Genomic DNA, 11,134 nt, shown 5'->3' with positions numbered 1-11,134 from the left:
CTATATTTCAGCAGCTGATGATGCCACCATGAGGGGAGACAAGACTCCCGCACTTCCTTAGGTAGAGGGTGTCAGGATGGGACAAGCTAGCATCAGGTTCATGATATCAGTTCCCAACCAATTCTGGAATTTCTCACTATCATACTTGTGTGGGCAAAAAGTGTCTGACTGTGACAGTCTTAGTTGAAATTTCTACCCATGGCAGCTGAACACATTCTAGCTCCTACACTTTAAACTATTCCCTAGAGTAGTAGAATCCCAGGCATGGAATTTCTAGATCTATATTACTGGTATAAATAGAGCAATTCACCCCAGAAGCTTAGATTGCCACTCACATCAGCCTCCATGCCTCCGCAAGGCTGAGTCACTGAGGTAGCATTCTTCAAAACTCACTGCTAATTTTGTAGGCAAATTCTACTGTCTCACAGTCTCTGTGTGTTTACCTCTCTTCTGGAGTGCAGCTGCTGTGTGACTGGACTTGGTTGGCCAGTGGCATCCCACCCGGGACAGAAGAGGACACTGAAGCTAGGAGCAGGTTTCCAAAGCAGAGGCAGCCTCGGGCAAGAGCGGGCAGCAACCTCCCTGGGAGCAGTCACATCCTCAGCTAAAGGAAGCGGAAGTGTGAAGCTTGCAGGAACCTGGAGGTGGGGGACCAGAGGCCACAGGCCACAGCAGGCCCCGCAGGAGCAGCCCTCTGAGCCAGACTGCAGGCACTGTGTGCGCCCACCCAGAGAGTATCTTAAAGATCCGATTTGACCCCGGCGGTTTTTTAAAAAATAGAACGGAAAGCGGACAAAGTCAAAATGATCTGCTACTGAAGCCATCTTCACAGATTTGTGTGTTTAAGGTACTAGAGACTGAACCCAGAGCATTCACAGAGCTGCTGCAACTCAGCCTTTTTAAAATATTGAGATGGGGTCTAAGTCACTAAATTACCCCACCTGGGCTCGAACTTGTGATTTGGCAGCCCAGGGCTACCAGGGTGCTGGGATCACTGATGCGTACCACAACACCCATCTCAAATGTAAACAAAGACAAAATTAAATGTAAGAAGTTTTCTTATATCAAAACTAAAATAACACTTATGCTTTCATGACAGAGAACATTCCAGGTTTTTCAAACAGAGAATTTAAGGATTTTTTTTTTTTTTTTAAATCAAGGCTTTTAAAGGCCTGGAACAGCAAAAAGAAGGGTTGTGGAGGAGAAAAATTAATTTGATTTACCAATTTGAATTTGAAGCTGGGAGTGTGGCTTAGGTGTAGAGTACTTGCCTGCTGTGCTGAGGTCCTGGGTTTGATCCCCATCACCACAAATAATAACCTGAACTTGAATATTCTAATTAACTGGATTAATTCATGAATAAGACCTTCTGTCTCTGTCCCCTTGGACTCTGGGTACCAGTTTTTTGTTTTGTATTGTTTGTTTTGCCATACCACGGACTGAATCCAGAGCCTTCACACTAAGCTACACCCCATCTTTTTTTTTCCTGAGATAAGTTCTTGCTTTGTCACTATCTTGCCCAGGCCCTGTTGAACTTGTGACCTTCCTGCTTCAGCCTCCTAGAGCACCGGGGTCACAGGGGTACACCACCATGCCAGCTCTTCTCAGCCCTTTCTGAGTTTGCCTCCCTCACGGTGCTCCTCTGGCCTTGTCTCAGGAAAGCTGAACTAATGAAGTTTGATACACAAACCCTGTGGGGAGAGCTACAGGTCCTGCCCAGCAAGGGAGGAGGCCGAAGCAACCCAGGGCACTCGCAGGGCGCTCAGGGTGACTCAGTGGGTCCAAATTCAGAAGCTGTGGTGCCTTCCTGGAACCTCCTTACCTCTTCACTTTACTGTAGTCAAAAGCACTTCCCGGGAGAGCCATTGTAATTTAAAACATGAAAACCAGAGCCAGGGCTTGGGATATAGCTCAGTAACACAAGTGCCTGGCAAGCAGAAGGTCCTCAGTTCAGTCCCTGTTACTAAAAAGGAAAAAAAGAAGTAACTAAAACCAACCCTGCAAGATGTAAGGGCCTGCTTTTCATTTGCAGTTTACCCTGTTAGGTTATTATTATTATTTTTTTTACTATAATTAACTTGAATTCATTGCTTTCACTAAACAAGTATTCATTAAGAGCTTCTGTTTCCTGAGATACAGAGAGATAATGAATTAGAGGCCAGAAATCCCTCATAGAGTCGCTAGACTCAAATCAAGGTGCCCATCAGGGCGCTCTCTGGCCTCCTTTCACCAGCCTCCTCTCAGCCTTCCTAGCACAGCTTAAGGGATCCCAACTCCAGGTCTTCAGCTCATGCCTTCCTCAAGACAGTGGAACTTCAACCATTTACAGTGTTTTTTTCTGCATAAGGCAACGAAATACCAGAATTCCCAGACATTAGAGCACAACTTCCACTACATGCACTATTCTACTACACCCACCTACTCTTTCAGCTAAATGCCCCAAAGCCACTGGCCAGCGCAAAACCCCTTAAAACCCTTTCCTTCGCTCCCTTAGAACTTGGGGTTAAACCCAGTACCTTCTCACTGAGCTGCATCCCCAGCCCATTTTATTTTAAATTTTAAGAAAAGGGCTAAGAGGCCCAGGCTGGGCTTCAGCTTTCCAGACTGCTGTGATCACAGGCCCACTCCACAACACTCGGCCCTAAATCCTTTTTTAACTGTCCCACTACCTACCTCCAAAAACTTCAGCTGTCTGGCACCTTTTTCCCCAGCGCTCCCAAAACACCCTTCACAGTCCCCGCCCCCGAGCGGGGACCAGCAGTGCAGCTAGCAGCGAGCCAGGGCCTGGGGCCGCGGTTGGAAGTGCCTTTTGCTGCTACCCGGTTCTGGGGCGCCCTGGTGCGGTGCTGGGTGCTGGTGCTGGGTGCTGCACCCTGGGCCTGGTGCTGTGCGCCGATATGGATCCTCCTTCTCCCCTGACCTCGGTCTCCTGCCAGGAGCGCTCCTCGCTGCCCTCGTCCCGCAGGGAGGACACCGGGTTTCCCTGCGCGCGTCCGGCTCTCGCAGCCCGCAGTTTCCCCCACCCTGGACCGCCCAGCACTGCCGTCTCCATGGCGCCCGACGACGCGGGAAGCAGCCAGGTTAAAACGCTAGGCTGGGGCGGCGCCTCCGGCTCCCTCCCGAGACCGTCTCTCTCCTTTCCAGGGGCCGAGGCAGGACAGTGCACCGCAGCTGGGTGGCCCGGCCTGCAGGTGAGTAGCTGGGAGTTTTTCGGAAGTGTATTAAAGTCGCTGTGTGCCTTGGAAACCTCGCAGACAGTGGAGAGCGGCCCTTCTCTGCCTTCTCCGGTCCCCGGGAACCCTGGGCGGAGCCGGGAGCTGTCCACGGGGCGAGCAGGGGATTCAGAGGCGGGCTTTTCCTCTCCTTGGGACAGACCGCAGGGCCTGCCCGCCTCCCCACCCCTCGGTCTCTACGACCCTGGGGAAGGACACAGGTGTCCCTTGTGAGAGGAGTACAGCCCAGCCCCCTGAGTGCCACGCCTTCACCTCGGTAACATTCACTTAGGATCCAACCCACCAGTGCTGGCTTGGAGCACCTGTGTCTGGCAGAAATGACATGAAAGTATTGGGGTAATGTCTTCTCGTAATAGAGCACTTCCTGCATCTCTGTATGTAGTTTGCACATTTGTAAATACTCACAGAAGGCTGGCGGGAAATGCTCCTTCATACTACTGTAAGCAGTAGTATGTATATTTCTATTTGTCAAATCCAGTTTCCTTTTGACATTTGCTTTTTCTTTTTTTAATGTTTTCTTTTTTTCTGATGTTGTCTCTTCCCGGTTAAAGAAAGGGATGTTCTACCGGGCATAGATCCCCCAAAAGAGCCCGTTTGGATGTAACGTAATAAACATTTTGGACAGTCTCTGGCTGGAAATTTTCCAGGTGGAAAACTGCAATAATTCCCCGTAGCAATAGGATTCTAATACATAGCTGGTCAAATTTTGTTGGGCCGGAGTATCAAAATATCAGTGACCAGCTAGTGTAAAGAACAGAAGTTTATCTCTCACAGTTCTGAAGGCCAGAAGTCTGAGATGCTAGCAGGCTGGACTTCATTCCATAGCAGCCTCTCACAGGCACAGAGAAGCGTTGTCCCCACGTTTTCAGATAAAGGACAAGGGGTTAGAGAAGTGAGGCTGGTTGTCCGCCACCATCTTAACTAGCAGTCCACACAGGATTCAAGCAGTTCCTTCTGACCCAAAGCCCAGATGCCTCGCCACCACCTGGTGCCATCCATGGTGCATGCCAGTGTTCACCAATTGCCAATTAATAAGAATCAGCTGGGTAGAGCCATGTGTGAAGCCTGGGTTCTGTCCCCTGCACTGAAGAAAAGCAAAAGCCTTAGAAGTCAGGAGACCTAATTCTGCTCTCAGCTGGGACCTAGTCCTTTCTCTTTCTGGGCCTCACTAAATCAGACCCACAAGTTTATCACATGAGTTTCTCATAGATGAGAAACCCAAACTATAGTTACATGAAAGAGCAAATAAAAGATACAAGACAGGAAACAGGGAGATAGATCATTTGCAAAAGGAAAGAGAACCAAGAGATGGAGGGAAGAAAAAAAAAGAGATGGAGGGAAAGGAAAGAAATGGGATGAAAAAAGAATTAAGATGTGCTATCCACATGTACCAGCTACCCACAATGAATGCAATTAGGCACTAGTAAAAATAAAAATTAAAGCCGGGTGTGACAGCATGCACCTGTAATCTGAATCAGGAGCTTTGCCATGAGTTTGAAGCCAGCCTGGACCATATAGTGAATTTAAGACCAGCTCAAACTACATGGTGAGTCTCTAAGAACATAGATAAATAAATATATTTTAAAAAGGCTTACCAGGCCCGAGATGGGAACGAGGTCTCAGGTAGCTATCCTGTCTGGCTGCTCTGCAGCTGCTGCCTGACGCATAGAAGTTTGAGGCTAAACTTGGTTGACGGCATGAGTGCAGGAGAGGCAGAGTGAACCCCTCCTGGTTTGGCCAATACTCTTTGATCCCAATTAGAGCTGTAATATTGTGATTTTTCCCTAACCCTGTGTCTTACTTTTTTCTCATTGTTGGGACAAATACCCAACACTCAAGCTTAGAGAAGGACAGGTTTATTTAGCTCACAGTTACTGGAAGTTTCAAGACACTGGAGGAAAGGCTGAGGCACTGCTGTGTCCAGGATGACCCTCTTCACCTCTCCCAGAAAGCACAGGCTAGCCAGTTTAACAGTTCCCTCTCTGGCCCCGCCCCTCCAACCACTTGTTCCTCCAGCCCAGTCTGCCCCATAATTTACATGAGGCTTTGCGGGGACAACTAGACACAAACCATAAACACCCTGGTTCCTCAGTGTCACTACATTCTTGTAGATCTACTCACTCTTCAGGATGTTTTTCATTCATAAGATAATTTGTTATGCAGCAACAATAGGATGCTAATACATAAGTGGTCTAATTTGAAATTGTGAAGTACATTTGGCTGTAGTTTACATGGTGCCTAACAGATGTTGTTAGCTTTCTCTTAAAAATTTAAAACATTCCACAGTGTCCTGTAAGTTTGTGGCAGTGCCTATTTCTCCGGAGTGTATTGCACAGTTTGGGACCTGTAGTTGCAAGTCACAGGCATTGCTAGAAATAAAAAGGGATCCATGGACCTTTGAGTTATGACCAGCCTCGCATACAAAGAACTTGGGTTATAATAGGAATTTGAGGTTTAACTTATGACCAGAGTCTTGAGTTATGACCTGTGCTAGCCTCTTGTATGGATGTAAACAAAGATCTCAATGCCAGAAAAGCGTAGGTCAGTGTACATAAGCATCATCTGAGCTCTGATTCCCGATACTCTTATGGAAGAGGACTCACCTTCCAAGTAACCACCTTCCGATGCATCGTCCCTCCCTGCGAGCCAAAGGTATCAACTTGAATGGTTAGTAGAATATGAAATTGTTGTTTCTGGTAAATTAAACACTTTTTAATAACTTTTTGGTGAGTACGCTAGGAAAATTAGGAGCACTTCTGATAAAATACACACTATACAGCCCTTTTTTATTATGAAAAGATTAGTTAAGGAGTGTTTTGGGAAGTTTGGAATACAACATGGTTATTTCCAGTATTTCTATTGAGAAAAATCATCTTAACTTACAATCAACTTGAGTTACAAGCAGTCATTCTGAATGAATTGAGTTCTCAAGTCAGGATCCACTATATTAAATAATAACAAAAGAGTGGATCTCCCAGGAAAATTTTCATTTGTAAATTATGGGCACCTAATAATATAGCTTCAAAATATATAAAGCAAAATTGGCAGAATGAACAAAGGTAGATAAATTCATATTCATATACATCTCTTAATGACTGATAATGACATATCATTTATGTCATTTATGTCAGCCTCTTAATGACATATCAAATTCAATAAAGATAAATGCATCAGGAAGCTTTGGAGAGATTTAACCACAAGAGTCATATGAGCTGATTTATAGTTCAAAAACATTACTGTCTACTGGGTAAAGAAAGGGAAAAGAGGCTATATGTTGCAGCCATGTAGGTGGGAAAAGTGAGTTTACAAAGCCAGGATCCTATCTGTCTATCTGTCTAGATATCTATCTAGGCATAATCTTGCTATGTAGCCCAGGGGGGCTTCAACTCAAAGCAATCCTGTTGCCTCAGCCTCCTGAGAGCTGGAATTACAGGTGTGTAACATCGCACCCAACTAGCCAGGCTCCTTTTACTATATATATAGATATATATCTCTCTATATCTATCTATCTATCTATCTCTATATATATGCATATATAACATATTACTGAATATATACATATATTATATAATATATATAATATATGTATATATATTTTTTTCAGGACCTTGCGCTTGCCAGGCAAGTGCTTATGCTGCTGAGCTATCTTCCCAGCCTCTTGTTTTACTGTTGGCTTTCCTCAACCTGTCTCCTTCCAGTGCTCAAACTCAAAAAGAACAGCCTTTTTTGATGGAAGAAGAAAAACATTCCTGGAGAGTCTCTAGCTGGAAATTTTCTACATGGGAAAACTAGAATTTCCATAAGCCTTGGTCTCTGTGAAGTCAGTTCAGAGAGCTCACGATCCCCTCATACCCATTTTAGCATTGGCTATTTCAAGAGGTCAAATCAGTACTACTTGGGTGACTTTCTGTGGCTAGCAGAATAATAGTAATAATATCAATATAAAGTTTATTGTGCACTTCCATTATGTGCCAAGAATTGTGCAGAGCGTTTGTGGCAAAGTGTTTGTGTGGAGGACCACCTGGGCAGCTCTCTGTGAAGAAGCAGCAATTGTGTCTGTGTTGGCTAAGCCTGATGCTATTTCCATGTGTTGATATGTAGGAGCTGACCAGGACTTTTCCTTAGTCCTTCGGTGTCTTTAAGCAAGGCATATTGGTCCGGCCCAGGTGCTGATGGGTAGTCTTTGAAGCAAAGATGACAGGCACTGTTTCCCCAGACCCCCTGTTGCTCCCATATGTGAGGAGGATGAAGAGCCAGTGCTCCACACAATTGGCTCAGATTGAGCTGGGGATTGAGCCTCGGACAAGGGCTATGAATTTCCAGGCTTTAAAAGATTACACATCAGAGCTGAAGCACCAACCCCAAAACATTAGATACACTCTCAATCGTGTTCTGCAGATTACTCTTTCTGCACACCCTTCTCCTTGCATATTGCAAAGGTGATGTTGGGCCTCCTACCAGGTCCAGCTCACAGCACTCACTCACTTCCTTCCTGCCATTCTCTCAGTCACTCATCCTCAAGCCATTCCCTTCTTCATGAATCAATAAAACCCAGATTTGGGCCTGGGTGGAGGCCTTTGGTCCAGATAGGCATCATCATGGCTGGATTTAGGACTCTTTGGCTCCACCTTATTACAGATATGCCCTCGTGTCTGTATTCTCATCATGGGTTACACTGAAGGTGGTAGATTGGTATCAACTCGCTAGAATTCCAATAATTTTTTCATGAGATTGCAAATATAAACTACCTGGGCTGTGATGAGGACCAGGAAGGGCTCTCTATGTTTATGTAAAGATATGGCTTCACAACTTACCTAAGACCAACCCACTAAGTAGTGACAGAGAAAAGACTAAAAGCCACATCTGTTGCCCACATCTCTGCCCTATGATACCTGCTGCCTGGCAAGAATTGTACCAGTGAAGAGAATGATGCCATGTTTAAATCAGTGTGTCCCCAGTAGTGGTTTTTTGTTGTTGTTGGCTATTTTTCCCAGTAATGTTGAATACCAAGTTTTAATGTTAATCAATAAATCCTGAGGGGATTTGACTGATCTTGTCAGACACAAAAGTTACATTTCTTGCTATAATAGGTCTTGCTTTATCTTGGTCTTAACATCCAGCAGAAAAGTATAAAAATGAAGTATAAAGAGTAAAGCTATATTAATATGCTGAGTTGTAAAAGACTCAAATTAACAATTTCTGACATTGCCAGTCCTATGGATAACCCACTACTATTATGGACTCCTGGACTATATTGGAATATTTTGCTGAATTCATGCACCTACAATATTTAAATGACAATGGAATACCCTTCTCTGACAAAACTAAATGAAAAAGGGGGATACAAATGAATGACCATTTTGTATCTGTATATTCAAAATAGGATAGATATACAGCTGCATTCTCTTAACTCAATGAATAGAGGGATTTTTTCTAATAGTATTTGTGGACAGGATATCATGTCTGCATCTTGTATAATGAATAACCACTAACACAACAATATGCAATGCATTAATTATTAAAACTGTGCTAGTAATCGGTTTTGAAACTTTCTCATTGCTATTTTTTTCTCAACAAAATTATTTTTAAATAATTAAAAAAATTTAAAAATAAAAATAAAACTGTGCCTCCAGACTAAAGCACCTGCTTAAGCAAATTCAAGCAAGTGCAAGGACCACGGTTCAATCTTGGGCACCACAAGCCACGCCAGCCCCACCCCCATGGTGGGCTAAGCCAGCTACAAAAACAAAAACAAAAACAAAAACAAAAACAAAAACAAAAAAGAACTGTGTCCACAGGTATTATCCCATTATAAAGATTCTAAAGGAAACATTTCCCACAATTTTGTGGAATTGGGTTGAACAAATCCTTTACCCTTTTTATTTCTTTGACCAGAGAACTGAACCCAGGGCTTTCTCACTGGACCACATCACCACCCTTTTTAAATGTTTTCCTTTTTACTCTGAGACACCGAAGAGACAGGGTCTTCCTAAATTGCTAAGTTGCCCAGACTGAGCTAGACCGTGTGATTCTCCTCCGCAGCGTCTCGGCTGCTGGGAGTCCAGGCACCATGCCCAGTTTACCTGTCTTCATCCTGACTTGTCCCATGAACATAAATGAAGCACTTTAAGTTTTTCAAAGAAAGGAGAGCAAGCTCTGTGCCTTAAAAAGGCATCTATGTGTTGAGTTTCAGGTCCAGTCACTATTTTTGGAATCTGACATCCTAAAACAATGCCAAGAGTAAAGGAAAGAAAAGGAAAAGCTAAAGGGACTCCCCCACCCGTCGTCCTGAGCCTTCAAAAGTTCCTGAGAACCTACGAGAAGCACTGTGCAGGCTCCCAGACACCCGTGTGTCCGGCCATCAGGAGGGACCTGAGAAGCAGCATTGCCAATGAGCAGAGCCTCAGGACGGTGAGCAGAAGACATCGTCCTTGCCGTCCGAACATGCTGACTCCCAAGAGTGAGGGTCCTGGGCCCCCTCCACCCAAAACCCGCTGTGCCACCACCTCTGCCTTCCTGACCCGGGGAAGTCAGGTTCAAGGCCCTGCCCTCTCACAACCAAGGGCCCGCTAAGCAGGTCTCCGGCCTCCCTCTCGCACCTGCATGCACCTGTCCTTTGCCACTGAGCACCCAGCCCTGTCGTGCCCCACATCTGGAAGGCCCAGCTCGGGGGTGGCCGGTTCTGTACTCACTGGATCCAGCCTCATGGGCTCTGAGGTTCCAAGTGAAGGTCTTTGTCCCCGACCTCTGATGCGTCCCCACGCCCATTGTGAGGCCACACATTGTGGAGAGAGGTGAGGTAGACAAACAGAATGGTGACTCCAAAAGCCCTGGCTGTCAGGAAAGATGCTGGTGTTACCTCTGTTCTGAGATTAAATCTAGGGTCTGGGTGCAAAGGGGGAAACAGCTCTGAAACAGTGAATACTCTTGGGAATGGGGCACACGAAGGAGCAGAATGGGAGCCTAGAACCCCAAGACCCTCGGACCACCCTCACAACTTATTTGTCATCGGCCCAGAAAGGCATTCTGTGTTTCCATAGTTAGAAAGAAACCTGCCAGTCTCCTGGAGTGCTGAGGGCTAACACTAAATGAAACAAAATTACTAAAGATGGTGCTTTTGAAAAGAAAAGCATTCATCTGAGGTGAGTTTTGAGTCACTCTCATCCCAGGGTATTTTTCCCGAATGTGTTTTAGGAGCGGGGGAAACACCTCCTAATCTCCTGGCTTCCCTCCTCAGGCCCGCCCTGCCCCCACCCGCTCTGCTCCACTCCTCCACACAGCCCTCCAAGGCCCACCCTTTCCTGCCCTTTCTGTTCTTCTCAAGGATCCCCGTACCACTGCCCCTCACCCACCTTAGTGGAGCAGCAAGCAAATTATTCTTCTTGTGTCAAAATAGCCACCAATTAAGTGTTCTCTCGCAATATTTGTAACTAGCCTCCACTAATTAATGTTAAAGATGAATCCTAAATCTTGTCCAAATTAGTCCCTTCAACAATATTTTCCAAACTTTTTTTAAACTGCTATCACTATCAGAAATTCAGTTAACATCACAGACCACTGGGTAAGGACCAGTGTGCCTCAGTACAACCAGGAGTCCTATTCGTGTTGTAGCTCAGGCTGGCCTCAAACTTAGAGAGATCCTCCTGCCTCAGCCTTCCAAGTGTTGGGATCACAGGTGTGCGTCACCACAGCGTCCAGTCTCCTGTAACTATTTTAGATGTTTCTCCAGTTCTGCCTGAGGGTAATATTCCCTTCCTGTGTACTCAGAGGCCTTGTTGACAATGACCATCTGTCATGTTTTGCACTCCAGTTCACGCTCATAAGACCCGATGACTCTCCACCGGACTGCACCCCTGTTTCCTTGGAGCCTCTGCTGGCGACCATCCAGGAGGAGCGATATG

General features: G+C 45.6%; 1 protein-coding gene across 3 annotated transcripts in view; it reads left to right on the top strand.

Moving 5' to 3' along the window:
• Positions 1-3,106: 3,106 nt before the first annotated feature.
• LOC111816206 overlaps positions 3,107-11,134 on the top strand; it is a 71,105-nt gene continuing 63,077 nt past the window's right edge. For 2 of the 3 annotated variants that reach the window (XM_023713017.1, XM_023713019.1), the window contains exons 1-2: positions 3,107-3,191; positions 9,427-9,644. In XM_023713017.1, coding sequence (XP_023568785.1) covers positions 9,465-9,644 — 180 coding nt within the window. In that variant the 5' untranslated portion in view covers positions 3,107-3,191; positions 9,427-9,464. Of the gene's footprint in view, positions 3,192-5,854; positions 5,886-9,426; positions 9,645-11,134 lie in introns of those variants that run through there. The other variant, XM_023713018.1, reaches the window with a different exon arrangement.

The sequence above is a fragment of the Octodon degus genome, unplaced genomic scaffold, assembly GCF_000260255.1.
Source record: "Octodon degus isolate 3935 unplaced genomic scaffold, OctDeg1.0 scaffold00028, whole genome shotgun sequence".
Lineage (NCBI taxonomy): Eukaryota > Metazoa > Chordata > Mammalia > Rodentia > Octodontidae > Octodon > Octodon degus.
The sequence above is the reverse complement of the archived record's forward strand: the minus strand, read 5'-3'. Positions and strand labels throughout refer to the sequence as shown.